General features: G+C 40.1%; 1 protein-coding gene across 2 annotated transcripts; it reads left to right on the forward strand.

The window, feature by feature from the left end:
- Nucleotides 1-4,802: 4,802 nt before the first annotated feature.
- LOC6614832 (frequenin-1) lies at nucleotides 4,803-23,630 on the forward strand. Of its 2 annotated transcripts, none has more exons than XM_032725315.1 (8): nucleotides 4,803-5,162; nucleotides 10,341-10,615; nucleotides 16,839-16,863; nucleotides 16,988-17,036; nucleotides 17,546-17,635; nucleotides 18,608-18,686; nucleotides 18,807-18,895; nucleotides 19,064-23,630. In XM_032725315.1, exons 2-8 carry the CDS (start codon nucleotides 10,552-10,554, stop codon nucleotides 19,229-19,231), a joined length of 564 nt encoding a protein of 187 aa, XP_032581206.1. In that variant the 5' UTR covers nucleotides 4,803-5,162; nucleotides 10,341-10,551; the 3' UTR covers nucleotides 19,232-23,630. The 2 variants fall into 2 exon arrangements, with proteins under 2 accessions (XP_032581206.1, XP_032581207.1); XM_032725316.1 differs by having other exon boundaries at nucleotides 4,803-5,026.
- The last annotated feature ends 505 nt before the right edge of the window (nucleotides 23,631-24,135 follow it).

Below are 24,135 nucleotides of genomic sequence, written 5' to 3' on the forward strand. Positions count from 1 at the left end.
ATTAGTTACTTTCACAGAAGTTTTTCTGCGTTTCACTAACCTTTATTTCTGCTTTATCATCTCATAAGCTTCGTTGTCCGCTGGTTTTTTACACTAGTGCTAGCACTCAACCCATTTTCCCTTGTCACTTCATACAAAACTCAATTAATAAAAGTTGACGGCGCGCATTGGGCGTAAAAATGCGTTGATGAGGCATAAAAGTGTTTTAACCCTTCGCACACACACACATGCACACACAACAAAAATGGGGCATACCTATGTACATATATATTTGATAACATTGCCGCCATCGATGAAACCCTTGAGTGGGGACAACTGCCACTCGACACCCCTTGTGGCATAAAAAATTATGCAAATGAATGGTCCTCGCAGGTTCGGGGGAGCCGCTAACGATGCTAACCATCAAAAAAAGTTGGAAAAAAAGCAGGAAAAACTGGAGGGAAAAACAGTAAGCGGGACGCACACAATGAAAATCCCCGAAACAATAACAATCCGCTGATGATAATCTCCAGGCAGGTAACGAGCGAGTCCTGGCTTCCGTCTGCCGTCACGCATTCCTGCTCGACACCCCTCAATTTCCACCCCCTCTTACACCCCTGCCCCCCCCCACGAAGTTGTTCTTCGTGTTTTATGTTAATGAATTTATTTATTATTATTTCATGTTTTTTTTTTTTTTTTGTCGAGGGGTGCGCTCCTCATTCCCCATTTTTACTCGGTGCTTAGGCCTCGATCCAGAGCCGCCGTAAATTAATTTGGCCACCGCAGGATGTGGAAAACAAGAGAGAGTAACTGGCATTGGCGGAAGGGCGCAACATTGCGTATACGCCATGTGGGCGGCTCTTATCGCTCCACCTGGACTATCTGTAGCTACTGTTCGTCTAGATGGTTGCCTCTTAGCCCCGCCAGGATTGTCACCTCGCTGCAGGCGGATCCTTGGCGAAATAACTCTTTTATTTGTCGGTTTCGCCGCGGAGCCAAGACAGTTGGAAGTTCCTACACAATCCCCCTTGCAAAGCTAATTACAAATGGAGCATTTAGGAGGGACGGAGAAGCTGGATGCCGCCACGGCATCAGCTAATTATTTAAAATGCTCGGCGACATTAAAAAGCACTTTCGCCGCGCAATGATAATCACAAAATGTTGCCGCGTGTATTATCCCGAGCAAAACCCTCCATGTTCTTGTATATTTTGTGCTGCTGCTTTTGTGGCTTTTTTGATAATGACGCTGATTAGTCAGCGCTTACGACAACTCGGCAATGTCTTCTTCTGCTGCTCCTTCCAAAGCTTTTTTCTCTTTTTCCTTTATATCGCCGAATCTTGGGGCAAGAAGACGAGGCAAGGAAGATAGAGGGAGGAGGGGGTGCTTGAGGATTAGCAACTTCTAGGAACTTTAAAATTAAGTTCCCCCAACTGTCTCTGACGCAATCGAGTCGACTGGAAAAACGGAAATGGAAATGGAAAACTGTGTTCAACAAAAAAAAAAAAACAAAAATACGCAAAAACGAAACGAAAAAGAACTAAATTTGATTGATGGCAAAGAGTTTTCTTTGCCGCTTGTTTTCTTTCACTGCACTCAACTTGGACATATAAACTGAGCAGAAATATTCCCATTCCCATTTCCATTTCAATTTTCATTTTCACTTGGGCTGCGGCTAAATTAGGATGGGGTTCGGTTGGGGTTTGTGAAATTTCATAACAAACAAACAGAAGTAAAAACAAACATGGAAGCGTCTGAATCATAAAAGTTTAGTTCGTCTAATTGCAGCTGAAAATTATTTGGATTTGCTTGGGATTTTGATAAATTGCCCATTTCCATCCGAATGGATAAACACACACCCACTGTGTACGGTGCACAACAAACCACCAGCGATCCGGAGAGTCGTCTTTAATGAACTGGCCCATGGATCGGCGAGAATCCGCAGATGTCTCGCTCCCGAAGTTAACACCTCACGGTCCTCCAGAGGGCCGTAAAAACTGATGCGGCCATTGGCCGGGCAATTAACGGGCATGGCAACAACTGGAAAAGCCAACAGCCGCCAATGGGATGTGTGTAAGTACAGTGCGTTGCGGTGGTGTAAGGCAGCACGACAAAGTAATGGTAAGCTCTGCCCATCAGTTACTGCCTATAATCTTACATATAAGATTTTGCTATTAGCCTTCCAATTAATGCATTTATTGCACTCCTTGAGTTGATTTAATTTCAAATATAACTTTAGTTCAATAAATACCCTTTTGAGTTACAAGTTATTTGCCTTACACTACTGTACCGCACTGTGCGCACATAGAAAAATGTAAATTTTCAGCCAGCAACTAGCGCTCTTCGTACCGGCAATATGCCCACCCACTTGGATGTGGTTTCACTGCCCCACCCTGTCCATCCACTTTGGGGCGCCATGAAGCCCCAACCCCCAACTCCAACCACCCCCCGCAAACCCTGCTCACCCTCTACTTGTCTTTGTCTTTCTGTGTGTTTTCAGGGGGGGTTACGTCATTGAGGGACACGCAATGGCAAATGTTTGTATTTTTATTATTATCGTGTTATGCCATGTATTTGTTTGTTTGTTCGTTTGTTGGATTGCCGGATTGTTACCCAGCCACGTCATAGTGTAGGGATCCTAAAAAAAAGAAGAACAATTAAGGGGGCTGGGGGGTTATGTGGGTCGGTGGTCCTGGGAGGAGAAGGACTCGTTCTGGACGCACTTTCCCCCGGCTCTAGGACGCGTATCTAGCGCTCTGGTGATAAAGTTTTTCCCCGCCAAATGCTGCTCCTACACAGAGCGAAAAAAGGTGGACTATTTGTAAAAATCTAGCAAATATATCGTTGGCAGGAATTGGAAAAAAGGTTCAAGCCATTGCAGTATAGGCTGAATGATACCTTTTTGTGGCCAAAAAGCCATTTTTCAAAAGTCCGTAATACTAAGTTTTGATTACGCCATTATGTTAGTATGAGATTAGACTTTAGTGTTGCGACCAGAAAATTAATTAAATTAATCCCGCATTCGTCCTACGAAGTTGCAAATAAAAAGAAAGATTGCCGCCTAAAGGATACTTTAGTGTGTGGCACGAAAGCAGAGATGCCTTTATAAAGTTTCCTTCACCATATTGCTGTTAGGATTTTAAATTGGCAAGAAGAAGGCCTATTAAGAATACAAATCAAAAATTGATACCAAAAATTTCGTTTTACTTTAAAAGTAATTTATTTTGGTAACAAAATTAAATATAAGGAGCGGTGCCACGCCCACAGTTTTTGGTATCATATAAGATATGCCCTAGTGTAATCCAAAACAAAAAACAGAAACTAAATATCTCTCTCCGTTTTAATGTTATTAATTTTGGCCACAAAAAGGTACCTATAGTGCATTGAAGATTGTATATTTTTGCAAGTTCTCTGAAAATGATTATAATTTTATATAAATAATTTCAAGTATATTGGCGTTGAATATCTTATATATAAGATATATATATATATTTTTATATGTATATAAATGTATACATATTTTCCACAAAAACACACACTAAGTAAAAGCAAACACAAATCCATCTGATTAGAAAAAAAAAACTAGCTCTTTTTAATTGCAACTGAAAAATATTTGAAATTGCCTTGGATTGTGATAAATCGACCATTTCCATCTGAATGAATAAACACAGCATTTTTTAATGGTAAATGTGGGTCGTAAACTACAAAATACACTTCGTTTTATTAGCATTTTCGAATTTATTAATAAATTTATTCGAATTAACTTAAAACTTTTAAATATTTATGTATTTAAGTTAACAATGAAAGGGAGAAGAAATGATGAAAAGCTAATTTTAATGGAGAATTTAATAAAATGCAATTTAGGTTTTCTATTAATTGCTAAATTTTCTATTAATTGCGGTTACTTGCAATACAATACAAGAATTTTTAGTTTTTAAAAATGTATTTTACTAGATTCCTTAAAAAAACGGAAATAAAGCAAATAAATAACAGACAACCCAATAATGATGGAAAACTTCAAGAAATAAAAGTTAACTAAACTAAATTCAAAACTGAATGTTGGAAAATGTTTTCGATTGACGGAAAATCGTCGCTTTCCATTGGGAAGTGCTGTTATTTTCGCTGTGTGCTGAGAGTGGGGGGAAATTTATCGCTAACTGCTTGGCTGATTGTCCCAGTTCTTGTTCGACTTTTCCCAGCTCTTTGGCGATTTGGGCTCTTATCTAAGACCATTGCCAGCTTCTGGTAATTGTCGATGGCTCCCGGTGCAGAACTGGTGTCCACGGGTTTGCCATTTTCGCTTCCATGGAGTTCAATATTCAGCAGGGGTGCCTGTTTTTGGCCCATTTTTGCGCTGGCTTTTCGGTTTTTCCTCCTCTTACATTTCTTTTTTGGTCCTCAGCAGCTGCTAAACTCTTCGAGTTTTTTTGTTGTAAGTTCTTGCAGCTTTTAACACGCACACAGCGGCACCTCAACACGCACACAACGAGCCTCGTGTGAAGAGAGCGGGAGAGCGAACGTCGGTGAGTGGGTGAGTGTGGTGAAAAGCTTCGGTGCCTGCGCCTTCGTCATCGTTTCGAGTGGTGAGTTCGCTGGAATGCCTGCATTTGTGTGCGTTATATAAGTCGGTTATGAGTCGCGAGTGCCGTACTGTGTTAAGCGAAGTGGTGGAAGGAAGGGGCGGTAGGAGAACTCACCACGGCCCATTGAGAATGTTACCAAAAAAGTTCTCAGTTGTTGATAGCGCACACACATATAGGCAGCCGTTTGGCCGTACTGCCGCACATTCCGCCGTATTCCATATTCCGTATTCCGTTCGCCGTGGAGCGTGCAGAGCGCTTTCAGTCGCTGATTTGACCGCCAAACAAACGCAACGCAGCTCGGCAGGTTTTTAAGTTTACAATCCAATCGCTGGTTCGCAACCACAACAACAAAAGGACAAAGCGCGCTCTCCGGTCCACGGAAATCGACAACAACAACATTAGCCGCCAGTGGCAGCAACAAACAACCAACAATAACAAAATAATAAAGCAATTACCTAAAGAGTTGGTTTGTTTTCCTTTTTTTTCCAAGTTCCAATCCTGCAAAATAGTTGACATTTTTTTTCGGTTAAATAATACGACCGCAAGCAAACAAAGCAAAAATAATTAATTATAATAAAGAAACAAATACAACAAGCAAAAAAGTAAGCAAAAGTGCGAAAATTAAATAAAAACATTAGTTGTGCCGCAGAACAAAAAAAAACAAAAAGAAACAATCAACAAAGGGATCAAGTGTTTATTTATATTTGTGTAGCATACTTTTGTGCGGCAGTCAAAGATTAATTTACACAAAAGGGATCCGCACACACACACACCCACGCACACACACACCCGCAGGCAGACAGGGAAAAAGATAGCTAGCGGGGCGCCAGAAAGAGAGGGCAAGACGAAGGTTACTTTCGCATTTATGCATATGGGATGCCTTCGGTTTGGTTGGGGTTTTTAGTTTTGGTTTCGGTTTTGGTTCTGCCATTCGTTATGCTTACAAAACTTGACCCAAATTTACGTTTTGCGGTCCAGCAGCTGCCGCTAAATAAAAAAAAATATACATATATATAAAAAATAAACGACCGCGGGGGCGCTGAGGTGGGTCGAAAGGGGGGTTGGGCAGCGAGACAACGTGGAAGGATTATGTAAACAAAAATAAGTTTCCCAGCCCAGCGAGAACTTGTGTCGCGACGCTTAGACTTAACCTCCAAGGACTCGGTTTTCTCATTTTTCACTTGGGGGGCAGGCACCTCGAAGTCCGCGTTTCCATTCCCCTCTAACATCCATCAATGGCCGCAATCATCCGCACACAATCCGTCCGTAATCACAAATGCAGTCCCCACTCTCACCTTGCGTGTCATTTCCTCGTTTCTTTTTTTCGTCCCCCAATCCTTTTCCTCTTTTTTTTTTGCGAGTGACAAAATAAAGGGGCAGAACAAATCGAAACACGGCGCTACAAAATGCATTTTAATTTGCATCAATTATTTGATAATTGCCCATGGCCAAAACGGCTGCACAAATCCCGGAATCGGCACGAAAATAGCTGCAATAGCCGGATTCAGGAAGGATCTTATCCTCCCTCATTTGCAACCAAATTGGCCAATCTGTCCGGGCTTACTGGGATATTTGATACCGCAAGATGTGGTCATCAAATGTCCAGCTATGCTATTTCAACTGCTTATTCAATTATATTCAATTATAGTGAGCCATTTAAAAGTGATGTTACTTTAGGATATTCCTTATAAATAGACTTCTATCCCAATTTAAAGGTTATAACTGCTTTTATCATGTTTAAATATTTGTTCTTTCATTTCTTTGAGGTTTTACAAAACACAAAAATTTAATGTTATTGTCTTGTTGAGATATTTAAAAAGGATTTATTCATCCATAAATTTGTAAGTTTAACTTTAAATGGTTTCTATGTTCTAATTGGCTTGTTTAATTTCCAAGACCAACTTTTGCGACCAATGAAGTATAACTGCTTAGTTAAAATCTGGAAATTTCAGCAATTAAACGCATCTGAATAATTTCCGAGTTTTAAATGCATAGCTCAAATGCTAACAAGTTGAGCCAATTAAAAATTTCCAACTTGCTTTAGTGCCATATTCCTAGTAAATTTATTTCATTTTCTTGGTATTTAGTTGGCCTGGCTTCAGTCTGCTTTTCTAATTACCAAATTAATGCTAAGTTCATGGTGATAATGTACGAATTAAACCAATTATAAATTTTCATATTTGCCGGTCGTTCAATTCGCAGTACATTCATTTCAATTACTTGCCAGTTAGCAGCCTTGAAAGTATTTTTGGCATCCGTCCGATTTGCTAATTTCGAAATTCATGTTAAATTGCACTTAGCCCGTTGCCATGAATATTTCAATTGTGATAGCAGCATTTATTTGCTAAGCCCTGCAATCCCAATCACACTTTCCTCCCAGGAATTCCACATTTAAATGCTCGGCGGAATTTCGATTGCCAAGATGAGTTGCCAAACCCCCCATCCCCCCGCTCTTGGCCCGGCCTAATCCAATCGCCTTAAGGTAGGCACTGACATTTAGGCAATTTTAGGTTGCAGTCCGTCCGCCATGTCTATCTGCCCACCGCCATTTTTAGGACCTTCGAGATCCTTTGCCGCTCTTCGAAATCTTCGAAATTCTCGAATTCTGCATTGTTTGCATCGAGACTTTCGCCCCATATTGGGGCGAGTGGGCGGGGTTCTTGTCATCCCATCCCTGAATGTGGCTGACTGTGGGTGTAAAAATTAATTTACCACCTCCGCTGGTGATGCGGGGTGACGGCACCGCCTTTGTGGGCTCCGCGTCTTGGGTTCCCTGCCTCCTGCCAGCTCAATCTTCATTTGCATTTATACACAGACAGAAATCGGTAATTCCTAGCTTAAAGGCCAAACTGTGGTAATCGTCCGAGCAGTAACAAATTGCAGTTCGGATTTAAAACAAGCATAAAAGCTACAAAATCCTTGAAATCTAAAAGCTTTGCTTGCCACACAAAAACTGTGAATAAAACGAGGTTGTTTGCATTAATAGTTTGGTATATTCAGAACTTAACGCAGATTGGAATTGTTGGGAAGCTTAAAATTCTATAAACTAATCAATAAATTATTCATTTCTATGTTTGTTTGTTCACTCTATAAACAATTTACCTCAAGATAAAAGGTTTCCTTTTGTGGATATAGATTGTGTTTTTAAATCGCTCAGTCATTCCTTTTCATTGCTTTTACTTTTAGACAACGCTTTAAATAATTTGCTTACAATGTTGAATAGACTATAGGTTTTTTTTGCCAGTGTAGCCCAGCTTTCGGGTATCGTTTACAATCCATTTCATTCGAATAAGTTTGCGCGTCGCTCCGTTCCATTCACTGCGTTCCGATCCCGATCCCCCTGGCCATGCCCACATCCACATCCATTTCCATTCCAATTCCTTCAACGCCCATTTCTTCGCCCTTTTTCCCATTTTCGGTCCCACTTTTGTTGGCAAGTGTAGATGAGTGCGAGAAAAGTGTTGCATGCTCGCGGGCTAAACGCGAGATGAACACGCAGCTGAAGGATAAAAAGGAGGCGGCTGGCTCAAGAGGGGGAGTGGCCGAGGCAGCAGGGGGCGGGGGTGGGCAAGACAACAACAACCACAACTGCAGGCAGTATGAAAAATAAGCACACACACACACCCACACACACGCACACATAGACAGCGAAAGGCAGGGAAGAAGGACACATTCAGATAGATAAACGAGTCGAGTTACAAGCCAGGACTTTTTTTTTGGGCCAGCGGAGGGCCAGGGGAGGGGGAGGAGAGGTAGATAGCGAGGACCTGCTGCTATCTGCATCCCTGTCTAAATAGTGCCATCCCGCTCGTTGGCACTGCATTAGCAGCCAGCTGTGAACGAAATAAACGTAAAAATATTTTTAGTGTGAACAAATTTGAGCTCGTCGCTCGTTGTAAAAGGCAACACAGAATGAAACTGAAACACTGCGACAAACGCACACAGACACACACATACACACTCAAACGCACGCGGCAGCACACCTGACATGATAACACACACACACACACGCAGAGGAACAAACTGTGTTTAGTTAGCAAATGCCAATGGCTCATGTTCGCAGGGCAGAGAGGGAGAGAGAGAGAGAAAGGAAGAGGCAGAGAGAAAGGTAGAGAGTAGGAAAGTGAGTGTGTGTGTGGGTGTATCACTTTGCGTGTCTCTGTGTGCGACAGTTTTGTAAACAAACAAAGTCAAAAGCAACAAGAATTTTACACGACTTGAACGAAGATATTGGAGGGCCTCTCTCTCTCTGCTGGCTGGCAGCCTTTACATAATTGTGCCCAGCCCTACAATAAAAAAGAGTTCATTAAAAGCGAAAACAGGTGACCCCATTTACCTCAAGTAACTCGCCATATTTGTTGTCCTGCGAAAGGGATATGAAAGTCATTTCGGGCATTTCTTAATGCCAAGGCGCCTGCCATATGAGAGTTTTCCTCAGTTCCTCAGTTAATGGGTAAATAGTTCGAAAAACCTGAAGGTACTTTCTTATAAAGATACTAATTTGAAAAGATACGCTCGCTTATATTCGAAAATTCGATTTAATTAGCTAATTAAGCACATAACCTCCAGTAATTCCTTATATTTATCACAAATAGATTGAATTAGTTGGGTTTAAACATATTTCCTATCAGCTAATAGCACTTGAAAAGGTTCCCGATTTTCCCCGATCAATTGGTTTGATTTGAACACAATTCCGCAGCACAAATTAAGTTTCGTGCTGCCAGGAAGGGATCATCTCGGATTTCTGGCGATGAACAGCAGTTCCGTCACGTTTTCCACCAGCTCCTGACTTTTCCCCGGGGATTGAGTGTTTTTGATTTCGTTTGCTGCACTTGATACGACAGCTTTGCATGCGACATCTCGGCGGGATTGCATCTGAAATTAACAGAATTTAATTCATTGCATACTACGGAGCCCCCTTTCCCCACCTTACCCCTTCCACCGCTTCGCTCTCCTTTTTCTCTGGAGGCAGAGAGGAGAAAAAATACAAAGGCAACTTATTTTTATGCCATTCGCGTCAACCGCAGAAGGCAACAGAGGGAACCGCCCCCACATCCAGCCCCCACATCCACCCCTTTGGCACACACAGGGTTAAGTTTTTTATGCGCTTTTGTTTGCATCCTCTGCAGCGGGCCACGCCCTCCGCCCTCCAACCACCCGCACCCCATTCCGCCCACATCTAGACGATTTTTTTTTGTTGCCAACAGTCATGAAAAGTTCGAGTCGAGAGTTGACCTGAAAAGTGTCGCTCTGTGTATTTTTATGCCTTTCAATACCCCCAATCCCCCTCCCCCCGCGCTCCACCCCATGAAAAGGGCCCCTTTTTTCGGCACGCCTCTGGCCTCGTTATAATCATAGTGCGGCGTTGTTGTTGTTGTGTGGGGAAAATCACTAATTGAACAGCGACAAAAATCCAAGTAAAAATAGTTTTTAATCAAAGGACACAGGACATGGGGGATTATCGATGGGTTTTTGATGGATGAGCCTCCAGCGAGTGGTGGGGCCAAAATGAAAATCCAACTGAATTTGAAGCATCCTTCGCATAAGATCTATTCACACTCCTTTTAAGCGCCACTGCCACTCGAGAAGTTTATGAGCCGGGAAAAAGTGCGGCCAGAACTTTTCATAAACTATCTTGGCCAGTTATGAATGATATATATATATATATGAATATATATATTTAAATTTAATATCAGCAAATATGCCGTGAACTATGCACCATACTTTCCTACTTTCCTCGCATTTAACATTCTTTTTTTTTGTATAACAAAATTATAAAGCATATTAAAATACTTATGGCAAACTTTTGAATAACCGAAACAAAAGCAACTACAAAAATTGCAAAGTAAAACGAACTTGGGCAGCGCAAAAAAGTTTGCCACTAAAAAGCAATAGCAGTCAAGTGCAACAACAACAAATAACAAATAACAACAACAACAACAACAAGAGGTAGAACAACAACAACAACTAGGGAGCCACAACAAGAACAACATGGGAAAAAAGAGCTCCAAGTTGAAACAGGATACCATCGATCGCTTAACAACGGACACATACTGTAAGTAAATCGCACTTAAATGTCTCTGTATTCAATTATCAAGTGGTACAGTGCGTTTCAGCGGCATAAGTACTCAATTATCTAGTGATACAATGGGTTTCAGCAGACTTAGGTAGATACATGTTCCATTTTAAATGAGCACAGATTGAGACTAATATAAAAGATGAAGATAAACAACCATTTTTATGCACATTTAATTAAAGTTAATTAAAGCAAAAGTGGCATATTAATAATAAATATTAAAGATTGAATTGATAAATAATTGATTGATAAGAATTGATTGATGAAGATTGAAAGATAATTTAATTAATATGTATAAAGCTATATAAATGACATCAAAATGATATATAATTAAAAATGTAATTATAAATGTTACTGCAACTGATTAAATAAAGGATACCCAATTATGACATTTTAATTTAAGCCCAGTACCAATACCAAAACATTTAATACCCCTTTAAATGGTGGCTTAAATTGCACTTTATAAATTCATTTTGCTATACTTTATCCCTCAAATCAAGGACCTCAACTGTACCGTTAATCGCCAGGATTGCTTACAAAAATTGGCATTTATCCTTGGGAACTGAGCTCGCTTAATAGACACTATATCAATTCCACATCTACCTCATTTTATTATTTTCCCATCCACAGCGTGTTTTTCCTGCCCCCGCACTTTGATTTACCTTGTAATAATTCCGTCTTCTTATTTATTTATTTGTTTGTTTGTTTTGCCCAGGCATTTATGCCCTCTCTCTTCATTATTTTTTTTCATTTTTTTTCTCCATCTGCCCCAAACTCATTTACCATTTTCCTTCGATTGGCAGTTTACCCCATTTCGATTTGTTTTTGTTTTCGTTCGCCGAGCATCAATCAAAATACGCAAAGGTGCAGACATTTTCCGATAACCAGATAGCCAGAGATATCTGGTAGCTCGATAAATGCATAATTCAAAAGTGTTTTCCCAGCCAACTTATTCATCAGCGACGGCGACTGACTCATCAGTCATCATGGCCGCGTTGGCAATAAAGTCGCCCCAACTGACGGCGAACATCTGAGCCCGATTCGATTTGATTCGATTGAGAAACTTGGGATTAGCCAGCCAGCCAGCTCAAGTTCGGAGTGCATAGATGGAGTGCGAAAGGATCCTTCGTCCTGCGGCTATTGAGTTACCCCGTGCTGGATACAAGGGGGGTGAGCACTTGACATTTATGGTTTAATTTTATCGCTTTTTCCTGTAGCCACTTTTGCTGCTACTTTGTTATAAATTGACATGTTATTGTTGCTGAAACTGACAGCTGCAGTTATGGCTGCTTTCGACTTGAGCTTGGCTAAAAAAAAGCGTTGGCATTTCAGTGGCATAGATATTTCGAAGGATATTATAGCCCGAGCTATAAACTTGGCTATAAATCAGTACGCTTAAGTTCTAGAAATCAAGTCTAAACAGGAATAACTCAATCAAGGTAGCAGTAATCAGAAATGATAGGGTTGCCCTCTAAATAATATTCCTTCTACAAAAGTCACATCTCGAAAGCGGCAACACTTTTGAAACTGCACTTCACCTTTATGGTAATGCAGCTCACCTTTTACGACCTCTTCAACCCACAAAGTTGAACATTAATTGTATGCTTTGTTGCTGCGTTTCACCTGTTGTTGTGGCTAACTCTTGTGGCCCGTACAATGTGTTGTGTTAACTGTTACTATTAGTTACTACCTTTCAGTTTACGTGCCCTGCTACCGATTTCCGTTACGTTTTGTATCTCGTTTTGTATCTCGTTTTGTAGCTTCTTTTGTAGCTGCTGCTTTTACTGCTAAGCAGGACATTACATTTACTTAGCTGGCACCGAGCTTTTGGTCCTTTTTGTGTTTCGGCCATTTGGGCTTCTTAAAAATGCAAGTCAGAAACTTTTCGAGCCCCAAACTTTTGTGACTAATTGCTTTCGTTTGCCTCCTCGCTGTATTTTCTTATTCTGCGGTCCCCACCGAGGTCAGGGGTTAACCCGGAGGGGGTGGGGCGCTCGACGGGCGTATAAATAATTACCGCTGGGCATTTGGGGGCACCTGGCCGAACAAAAAAAAAAAAAGAAAAGGAAAAACAGCTGGAAAATAAGGTAGAGGACGGAGGAAAGTGTTGACAGATTGCTGCCAAAGTTTTCACCGTTTTTTAATGGCTTTTCCTTGAAGTTGTTTGTCTTGGCTAGCTGGCTGGCAGAGCTGCGCTGAAATGGAATTCATTGGGCTCTGCTTAAATATGCAACTCAATAATTGTAATCCTCTTGCCTCGAATGCTCCACCGCTCCCAAGCCGAAAAGCCCATTGTGTGTTTGTGCAACAGCTGCTGTTTGGCAGAGATTTGCTTGTCCAAGCAAAGCAAATGAATCAACTAAGGACTCAATTTATTGCCAACGGGTCGTATGAACAATTTCTGCTGGCCTGCGTCAATATTTGTCCTGTCCATTGACATGCCAATCAATTGGACATTAAACTAACCCTCAGCGCCCATCGTCTTAGCCCTTTGCAGTCGTAAACTAGCCCCCCCCCCCCCCTACCTTTCCCTTCCCCCTGCCGCCACACAACTGAATAAATAAATAAACGGACAGAAATTTGATTAGTTCAGGCGAGAGGAGGGGTGGTAGCAAATGCAAATTCCCCAGTGCGTTTGGGCCACACATTCATCCATCCATGGTGGCTCGAATTAGGGTCGAAACCAGCAGTGCCTGTGGCTAACTGAAAAGCAGTTAGGAGTGCAAAGGGTTCTCGTGTTGTTAGTTGTCTAAGCCAAATATCCCCAACACTTTCTGGCGCAATTTGTACAAAATGTGACTTAAGGATTACTCTATTTTATGTATATTTTGAAATTTTCTTTTTGTTTAAAGGCAAATGACAACGTGATGGAGTATCGTATTATTTATTATCTGTTTCGTGGCGAATTTTGCACTAAAACACAAACTTGGTTGGCTTCAATTTCAATCAATTCATAATTCGATTACGAGCCCAACCAGGTGTGACATTCTATTGTTGGCCAGATTTCCACTACATTGTTCTAATAATTTCATGTTCGGGATTTTCGGCAATGAAGCAAAATGTTCTAGCCATTTGTTCGGTTTAGCTTGGCTTAAATAATATCTGTAGGCAAAATAATGGCTTTTAGGTATTGGGTAAAGTCTTAAGGTAACGTATGTTTCCAAACTGCAATAATTTATGGCCTTAATCACTTTTTAAGCTGTAAGTTTGGTAGCAAATTCATAGAGATATTTCATTCAAAATGATTGTTCAAATATTATTAAAACAATCAATTTTGGAATGCCAAACTGTGGTGTCTACGCAATGGGTTTATTACTTATTTAAATTGAATTTAATTGGAAAAACAATTGCATAAGCCTTGTAAAGCGGAAAATATGAACAAACAAACGATTTGAAAATGATAACAATTTCGCCAGCAGTAAATTGTTTATGCGCATAGAATTCGATGGCAATTAAATGCATATTTTATTTTAGCCCTACGCCGATAGGAAAAGCAGGCAATTAAAACATGAACAATGCTATTTGTACAATACTATTAACTCGACCATGACAAACATTGTTATTTAAAATACATTTTATACCACGCTGTGATTGCGGAAAAGCCGCTGGAATGGGCAACATTCAAATGGCCCAGCGGAATGAATATGTTATGCTCGGTCATCAATCGATTGGCATGGGTGTGGAAAAGGGGGGTTGTATTGCACCACATATTGCCACATTCCTTGCAAAAAGGTGAGCCACTACCAGTGCCACCCGCACCCACATCCTGCCATGCTGATCCGCAATCTTTTTCAAGCCAACTTGAGCTGACAGAATGACTCGTGCTATATGCGAATGACAATGCATTTCGGATGGGGGGCGGTAAACTGGAACCGATGGCAACAAGTCGTATGAGCAATATGCTTTTTATTTACAATCAATACAGGCGAACATTTGACGCCGCAGAGGCATACAACACAAAAAAAAAGGAGAAACGATGGGGGAAAAAATGAAAGGCACACACAATGCTGCCCCTTAAATGCCGTTATATTTTTACATGCCACACGTCAATAATACAAAAAGGCAGAGTGGGTCCTGTCTCTCAGTCGGTGTGTTGGTCCTTTAGCCAGGCTATCGATTACCAATCAATTCTGCTCCTGGCGCTGACTGTGCCAATTGTGTTGACTCCGCCGGTTTGACATTCCCTGCGGGATAAGGACAACGCATAATGGATCAAGGATATGCCCAGGGGCATGGGTATGGGTGGTTCGTTTAATAGGGGGGATAAAACCCACGAAGCGCTCTTTTTTCTGCGGCTAATTAAAATGCAAATGCTGCAGCGATTCCTTTGCCAGGCAGCTAATCAAAATGAAAAATGATAACCAAGCTGAAGGAAACAGAATGAAAAAGAGTTCAAAGCAAATGGGAATAGCACTTAAAGTTAGGGAAGTTAACGATTTTTCCAAATTAAATTATACTCATTTGGAGGTTCTTATTTTAATTAAATATTAAAAATATTTGCAATTATTCTGGGAACTTCAACTTTGCAATAAATTTAAAGGGGCGTCTTTACACAGTTGTGCCGCATTTCTTTCAGTGCATTTTCTTTGGTGCGTGTGGCTGGGCACGCAGATGATATATGAACCACCGTGTCATGAATAATGCGAGTGGCCGCTGCAGATAACTGGCAGCCATCGAGTCAATAGCCCGTCTCCAGCTCCGTATCCAATTGCCCAGCTCCCTGGAGGCGTGTCTCCGCCCACCAATCCCCACCCCCAGCTGGCCACCTCTTCACGCCGCCCAAAATGGCCGGCCATTGACCACGCAACACCACCCACCCCCTCAAAAGCAATTCGAATGTGTGTAATTTTGCGTGAATTTATGTTTTCATTTTTGTTTTTTTGTTTTTTTTTTATTTTCTGTTTTCCAATTGCCTAGTCCTGCTGCTCAGGGAACATGTGCACCATTCACACGCCCAGGAGTCAGTCGGAGGACCCGGGATCAGGATACGGCCCCGGTCAGGTTGGACCTCCCAAAGGGGCTGAGCGGCGTTTAAACGTTTGTTAAACGGCCATTAGGCCAACGGCAATGGCAATGGCCAAGCAAAATGGGGGAAAAGAAAGCAAACAGAGAACATTTTATGCCAGAAAAACAAAGAACATTTTTATATGCATGAATGGTGGGCAAGAAGGTGGTGGAAAATCAGAGAAAGTCCAGGAGGAGGAGCAGAAGGAGCAGGAGGAGCAGGAGGAGCAGGAGGAGCAGGTCCAGATGAAGCCCTGGGCATGGTCGAAAGACAATGAAAGATAATTCAGGACTCGAACCGAATGAGTTCACCATTTGCATATGCGAGGAGTGTGGAGGGGTCACATAGAAATGGATAATGAAGAGGTCATTCCGGGAATTCTCCTAGCCCCAACCCCCACCTAACTTCCACCCCCTATTACCCCCTACCACTCCGCCTCTTATCGAACGCCAATCAATAATGAATGAATAATTTAGCAACGATGATTTCATTAGTTGTGCGGCAGAGAGAAAATTGATTTAGAAGCCAGCAGTCCCAACTATATGGAATATATGTAGTATAGCCTCCAGCAACAATTACTTTTAATTGTGAATGCCATATTCTGTGAGAACCTATATAATTTTCTTTAATGCCATGTTTTATTTTATAAAAGAGCAATTAACTACTCTTCTTGAAGCTACCATTAAGTTGTAACTAAATAATATAAACGTGCAAGGCACTTTAAATCCTTTAGCTTATGTTATTTACACCTGTGAAATCTACATATGTATACTACAAAATAAAATAATATAATCAGTAGTGTAACTAATAACTAGATTAAATCCCAAACTGCTGGCCAAAAGTATCGAAATTTTAAGCCAGCTGGTAGCCTTAGATAACCGAAAGTTTGGAATTTAATCCGATGTTATTTGTAATTCCCAAACCCTTCATCAGCCTTTGTGGATTTGGTGACAGCTCGTGTGTAAATAAACAATTGACGGAAAAAAGCCATTGCTATTGTCAGCTGGCATGGCAGGTTTGAAACGCACTGTACCATTCGAATAGCAACACGGCCCACACGAATTTGTGTGCTCAATTGAACGGCTTAGCATATTCGGCCAAAAACAATTCAAAATAATCCACTCGCACCTTGTAAATATTTCAAATACCGCATAAAAATTTAATCCACTTCGATTTTCTGTTTGTTTTCATTTGCAGTCACAGAGAAAGAAATACGTCAATGGTGAGTTGGCTGGCAAAAATGCCAGCGGGCGGCATATCTGGCAGATATATATCTAAATATATATACATATATAACATATCCGCGAATTAACTGAATATAAATCAAACATTTTCGCACCCGCCAGGCACAAAGGATTCCTGAAAGACTGCCCCAACGGCCTGCTCACGGAGCAAGTGAGTATATCGGATATGTGTCCTTAAACATCCTTTAGGCGCAGTCGACTGTATGTGTGTGTGTGTAAAAGGGCCACCTGAGCGTGGCCAATTCATTTAAGTCAAACGGTTAATTAAGTTAATTTTCCGCCTTGCACCCAAACTCGCCCCTCCACTCGATTTATGTTTGCTAATTCCACGACAGCAGCCATATCAGACATGAGAGGTCCTTCGCCAGGATAACACAAATACAAGTGGAGGTCTTGGGGTTGGCCAAATGTGTTGACGACCCCCGGCTGCTAATGACATTGCCTTTGTGGATGTTGTTGTTGTTCTTGATGTTGCTGCTGTCGTCGTCGGCTGTTTGTTGATAATGAAGTTTATTAATGCGCGCATTATTCAAACACGAACACATACGCATACGCATATGTGGCACGCCTCTAATTGATTCATCTACATTTGTCTTTCGCCCCCTTCTTCGTTTCTCCATTTCTCTATTTCTCCGTCTATCTGTTTCTCACTCTTCTCAGGGCTTCATCAAAATCTACAAACAATTCTTTCCACAAGGCGATCCCAGTAAATTTGCATCGCTCGTCTTTCGCGTCTTCGATGAGAACAATGTGAGTATTCAATCTATTCTAGATCCTATTTCCCCAGTAGAAACTGCGGCTGGCCACGCCCACAAACTAAAAAGTTTCCAATCCATTTGCGTTTGAAAGTTTTCCATAATTTTGTATATAACTAGTACAGCGGCACATCTTTTGTAAACTAAACATGCTATGCAAAAAGCAAATATTTGTAAAGCAGAAAACTGTTTAACATTGAATCATTTGTATTTATAAGATACAAATTGTTATTGCTCAGTGTTCGAAAAAACCAGACTTTCATTCCCTACATTTGCCAACCCTAAAATATTTACAAAAGGCATTTGTTTGATTTGAAAGGGATTTTGTTGGCATAAACATAAATATGCAAAAGGATTTTCAGCAAAAGAAATATTTAACTGAAGTTTTTATAAGCTTAACATCGAATGATTTGTATTCATGAGATAAAAGTTGCCATGTTTTTTGTTTTTTTTTTTTGTCATGTAAATATTCAATTGAGGCACATTGGCAGGGCCAGGAAAAAATTGTGCAAGGAATTTGCTAGCATAAATCCAGATTTTTCAGAATATTTACAAACATTTTATCTATGTTGGTACATGTTCCATTTGCAACAAAGTTTGGGGCTAGTTTTTCCCTCAGTGTGAGACAGCCACAAAATAAACTGATTTTAGCTGGTTAATGCCCTTTACTCTCACCGCTGTTGGCCAGTTTATGGTGTGGGTGATCATAAATTTTGGCTGCTTTTGTTGTTCCTCGCTTTTATTATTTATGGACCATGGGCGTGGCCCGCCCCTTCGCTACCGTCCCCGCCCGAACAACCACAGAATGTCAACTGTCTGATGTCTGCACTGATTTGCTTTCTTTGGGTCTCCGCGTGTGTGTGTATGTGTGTCTTTTTGTGTCCTTACCGCTGTGTGTATGTGTGTGTGCCTGCTTTCTTCTCTCTTTTTTTCCCGGCCTTCCCGTTCCGTTTTTATGGCTCTCCAGGATGGCTCCATTGAGTTTGAGGAGTTCATACGCGCCTTATCCGTCACATCGAAGGGCAACCTGGACGAAAAACTGCAGTGTAAGTGGCGCCATGTTTTTCCACAAAATGAAAAAAAAAACACAAGAGCTCACAAAAACCCAGCTATCCATCAATACTTTCATTATTATTTTCTTACCATTTTTTATGCTTCAACCACAGGGGCCTTCCGTCTTTACGACGTGGACAACGATGGTTACATAACGCGGGAGGAGATGTACAACATAGTGGATGCGATCTACCAGATGGTGGTAAGTAGTTGGGTTTGAAGAACCTTACCCTTTTCCCTGCTAAATAGTAAAAAAGTTGAGCCAACTCAAGGTTAGGCTTAAAGTTATTTTAATGATTAAGTTTAGCACGTTAAGCTAAGTAAAGTTTTATCAATAATATTTGACATACTATTAATTATTTGAAAACAGGGACAGCAACCGCAATCGGAGGACGAGAACACGCCGCAGAAACGAGTGGACAAGATCTTCGATCAGATGGACAAAAACCACGATGGCAAATTAACATTAGAAGAATTTCGTGAGGGTAGTAAAGCTGATCCACGTATAGTTCAGGCGTTAAGTTTGGGTGGTGGTTAAATCGATTAATAATGGCCGATTACCGATAACAGACCCAATTCCAATTCCACAAAAACCAAGCGCGCAATAAACTGAAATAAAAAGATATTGATACTGCAAGTTGATCGAAACCCGCTTAAAAAAACAAAACAAAACAAATTAAATAAAAAATATGGCAGTTTGTGGGTGGGGGCGGGTTGGTACGGTGCCACGCCCCTGCCGCTTCGTTTGCATTCGCTTCTCCGCTCTTCACTCTCTCTTCTCTCCACGCTTTTCTCAATTCTCAATTCTCAATTCTTGATTCTCGATTCTCCGCGCGTCGCTTGCGACACTGAAGATGATAATAATTTTTTGATATATGGATAAAGAATAACTAACGAGATGGAAATCCAAACAAACAAACCGAAAAGAAATGAAAAGAAAAAACAAAAATCGAAAAAAACCGAAAGAAATTAATTTTTAAATATACACCAGAATATAAATATATAGGAAATCATGGCGTAGTCAGAGCGCAGTTTATAGCAATAATGGAAAAACAAAAAGATGAAAAAACGAAAAAAAAGTCGAAAGATAAATAAACTAATACTAATTTTAAATTAAATCGAGTGGCGCGGAGGCGCAAATCAATTTTTGAAGCATACACCAATTACGAGTAAACTAATTAAACCTACGATTAAATCAGCATAACTATACTAAACAATTAAACGATACAATTAGAGCCGAACTAAGCCTACGCATCAATTGTGCAGCCTTCGAAGCAAAGCGAGTTATATAAACTCGATCCGAGTCAGCTAATTCCACTCACGACAGCCAACAGCAGCCACTATATCCACACTTAATATATATATATATACATATAGATACAGTATCAATCCGATAAGTGGCCGCAGACAGGACGAACAGAGTTCAGAGTTCACAGTTTAGAGGGCATTGCACAGCAGAGGGGAGCTAGCTTAAAAATACCATAAAAAAAACACTTTAACGATTACGAGAGATACTTACACATATAACCCATTTCCAAGTGCATTCACTTTAGCTTATTTGAATAATCGAAGATGAGGTATAATGAGATTACACCACTCAATGTTTTCTGATTTCCATCAATACTAACACTAAAGTTTTTGCAAGTGTATGTAAAAAGAATGGTAAGCCAGAAGGTCTCGCTGTCCATAGCAACTTTCCTTTTATTCAAATTACTTTGGTACCCCAACTTCCGATATTCATTTGCTTTTATTGACCAGGACTTGTTTGAGAAATGAAAGAGGATTTATGAGCAAGTTCCATAACCAACCAGCACCAGCAGAAGTGTATTTATTTTCAGGCTCAAATGCGAGGCAACCCATGTACTTTCAAGCCAGCTGCCTTGCAGTCATGAAACGCACCTTGATCGGCTTTTATGCAGCTCCCCTGCGAAAAGAGATTAAATCTGCAGATGAGTTTCGCCGGCGTACAAATAGTGTTGCATACCCAACAGGCGCAGAAAAGTGTTTGCTTTCGTTTGCTCGCTCTCAATCTCTCTCTCTTTCTACCTCTATCTATATTTCTTTCCCTCTCTCTCTCCATCTCTCTCTATCTGTAAATTCTGATTTGCCTTGTTTTCCGTTAAGCGTTATACGTTCCCAACAACAATAACCAATCCAAACCAAACCAAAACCAAACCATATTTACAATAACAACAATAACAACAATAACAACACGAACATAATGACAATAGGCGGAGCAGGATGAGCAGAGAAAAAGGATATCCAAAGGTCTTAAGAACAGTGCCCAGAAATCCATGAATCCATGAACCCATGAACCCATGCACCACAGCTCCAGAAGTCCAGAAATAGCTGCGAAGTGAAGCCGTTAATAAATAATAAACTAATCAAAGAACGCACAGCTACAACCAGAGCCACATCAACAGCCAGAACATGAACATATATATATACACAAATGTATATCCAATATCCTCGAGACGCAGCAGAAGAAGCATGGAAGTTGGAGCAGTTAGGAGATATATATGTATATATATACGAGTATAACAATGAAACAAATCCATCTTACGATTTAATTTCTATTCTATATGCGGTTCAGCTTTATTATTGCATTGATTTTTCAATAAACCAGTCAACCGTTTTACTATTCCGATGACTATCTATAAATACTGAATCTCCCGCTTTCTCACGCCCCCCACCACCACGCCCCCAAAGAAAATACAACCCGTTTAGTAGCCTTTGTGTAATCTAGATCTAGGGAGATTTCGGACTCCCTGAAAACACACAAGCACTAACACTAACCCAAACACACACACGCTCACACGCTCACACACATACTGTATATCTATATAGTGCCTATGTATGTAGTAGTATTTCTTATGATTTCGCCTGCTTTGCCTTCTTTGAGAAGGAACATTCCAAATTGACCGATTTACGTTTATCTGTTCCTATGCTTTCCATGTATTTAAGCACCGATCTAAAAGAATAAACACGATACAAATTCAAAAGTCAAATGCCGTGCAACCCAAATACTTTTCCCCAAACACTGACACACGCACCACACACATAGCCATATGTATGTATAAATAAATACATATATATATGTATATATATATATGTGTATGCCTAAACTTATATATACTCTAAATAGTAAGCACAGCAATCGAAAGCAAGTTAAGGAACTATAACAAAACCAAAAATCGAATACAAAAACGCTTCTATAAACCTCACTGAAATTCTTCGAAGAAACAAACTGAAAGATACAAGATATAGTACACACTTGTACGAGTATATTAACAATAAACGTAATGCGAAAATTAATCAATAATTAAATAATTCGAAAGTGATATAGCTGAGAAAACAAATGTGTCTGTAGTAGTCTAGTAGTTAAAAGAAATTGAAACGAATCGAAAAGAAACGAAAAAAAGGAAATTTATAAATAATATTAACTAAACTATTATATGTGACAGATTAAATTGGAGAAAAACGGGAAAAACGCAACGCAATTTTCACGTTGACCGCTCTTTTTTTTTGTAAGCGGCTGAGGCGGAAATAAGGAAATCAAACTGTAAATAACACTAAGTGAATCACGCACACCACAAGACACACCCTCACACACACACACACATACTCACGCGCATACCCACTTGCACACTGACAAAAACGAGGAGTACCGAATAAGTTTGTTAACACCAAAATATAACGGGTCTTAAGTAACGAAAAATAATTATAATATTAATGCGAAAAATGCAAATATCCAAAAATGCAGCCGAGAAGAAGTAAAATCATAAAAACAGTAAGTTAGAGCAAGGAATTTTTTTTGTGGATTGAATTGGATGGGTTTGCAATGAATCAAGTCAATTGTAATAGCCGACAAAATACGAGAATACGAGAATTATGAAATATTTATATTAATTTACAATGGGCCGGCGAGTGAAGCTTTTCCCGCAAACACACTGAAAAAAAAAACAGTGGAAAAGCAGTGAAAAGCTGTGAAAAACCAGTTGCAGAAGTCGAAGATGAGTTTCTTTCCACCGCCGTTGACAAACCACACGAATGTCAAGTTAAACGTTTCACAAGCAATATTTTACATACTTATACATGCATTATATACACATATATACTTATATATATATATATGGGTAAATATATATATAAATAAATATACGATAATAAATATATACATAACTTATATACACACTCCGCAATAACGAGTCGACCGGCTAAATAGACATAATAGCTAAAATAAAATATTGTATGGCAGATACACAGATATCCAAGCGAAATGTCTGATAATGCGTGAATAGGCGTTTAAACCAGCTGATAGCGGCAGATAGTGGGGAATTAATAACATTTTTAGTGATATTCTTTAGCAAACTTGAATCTGATTTCCTTGCTAAGAACAAAACGAAATGTATAAAGTCGCGAAGAATTCAAAACCAAAGCCGAAAATGTAACGAAAATAACATCAGTTTAAGCGAAAGGTCGTATATTTTACAAAAAAAAAAAACAACAAAAACAAAAGCAACCAAGCAAACAAAACGAAATGATATGCTAAAAAAGCGAAAAAAAATAACAAAAAATGAAACCAATTTTTTTCTCCCATTTACCTTGACTCGACTTTCATTTCGTTCGATATATCCTGTGTACTACTCTATTTGCCTTTACTTACCATCATTATTATGTCGATTGTTATTATTATGATTATATGGCAACGCCGATGATAACAATTATTGTGTAAACCTAAACACACATGCAAAACGTATAAGAAACATGAACATGAAATGAGAACTTTATAGAACATACAAATGAAAATCAAATTCTTTTACCAAGAAAGAAACTTAATTATTTTTTTTTAAGTAATCGCCTAAGGGGGAATGGAAAATTTATCTTGTTACTGTCAAAAAAATATTACTTACTTCAAATAAAAATTTTAAAGCGAGCACCTTAGTCTCTTAATGCCTCAATTAAAAATCAAATCCGACCATCCCAGGTGGTGGCGTGGGCCATTTGGACATTTACTTTGATAGGGGTAAGTATGTGACCTGTGACCTGTGACCTCCAACCCCTGGGAGATCGTCAGCTGCTTGGAGAAGTGCTGCCCCAAGTATGCACACACACACACACATGAAAGTTTCAACTTAATTGTCGAGCTCTTAATGGGCGAAGCTTTGCCGTTTTGTTTAATGGCCATTAGCTGCTATGGCCAGTCACACGTGGCGTATGCGCAATCAACGGAGACAGCTACATGGCGATTACATGGATTTGGCCCCAAACGTAACGTATACGCAGCGTTGGCACATAAATGTATAATGTTTGCACAAAGCAAACTTCAAGTGTCTAGATGGGTCAGCCCGACATGTTAACAGTGTGTAGCAAGTTGGGTCAACTTTATTTGCCGGATTGATGTCGTACTTAATACTAATTGATGTACTTACATGTTAGTGC

The sequence above is a fragment of the Drosophila sechellia genome, chromosome X (genome assembly GCF_004382195.2).
Source record: "Drosophila sechellia strain sech25 chromosome X, ASM438219v1, whole genome shotgun sequence".
NCBI classification, from domain to species: Eukaryota; Metazoa; Arthropoda; class Insecta; order Diptera; family Drosophilidae; genus Drosophila; species Drosophila sechellia.

What these genes read in the sequence shown, in the direction of transcription:
- LOC6614832 (XM_032725315.1), top strand. Translation starts at nt 10,552, where the DNA reads ATGGGAAAAAAGAGCTCCAAGTTGAAACAGGATACCATCGATCGCTTA. An exon ending in ACGGCCTGCTCACGGAGCAA is followed by an intron (nt 17,037 to 17,545) that starts GTGAGTATATCG and finishes CACTCTTCTCAG; the next exon opens with GGCTTCATCAAAATCTACAA. An exon ending in ATGCGATCTACCAGATGGTG is followed by an intron (nt 18,896 to 19,063) that starts GTAAGTAGTTGG and finishes ATTTGAAAACAG; the next exon opens with GGACAGCAACCGCAATCGGA.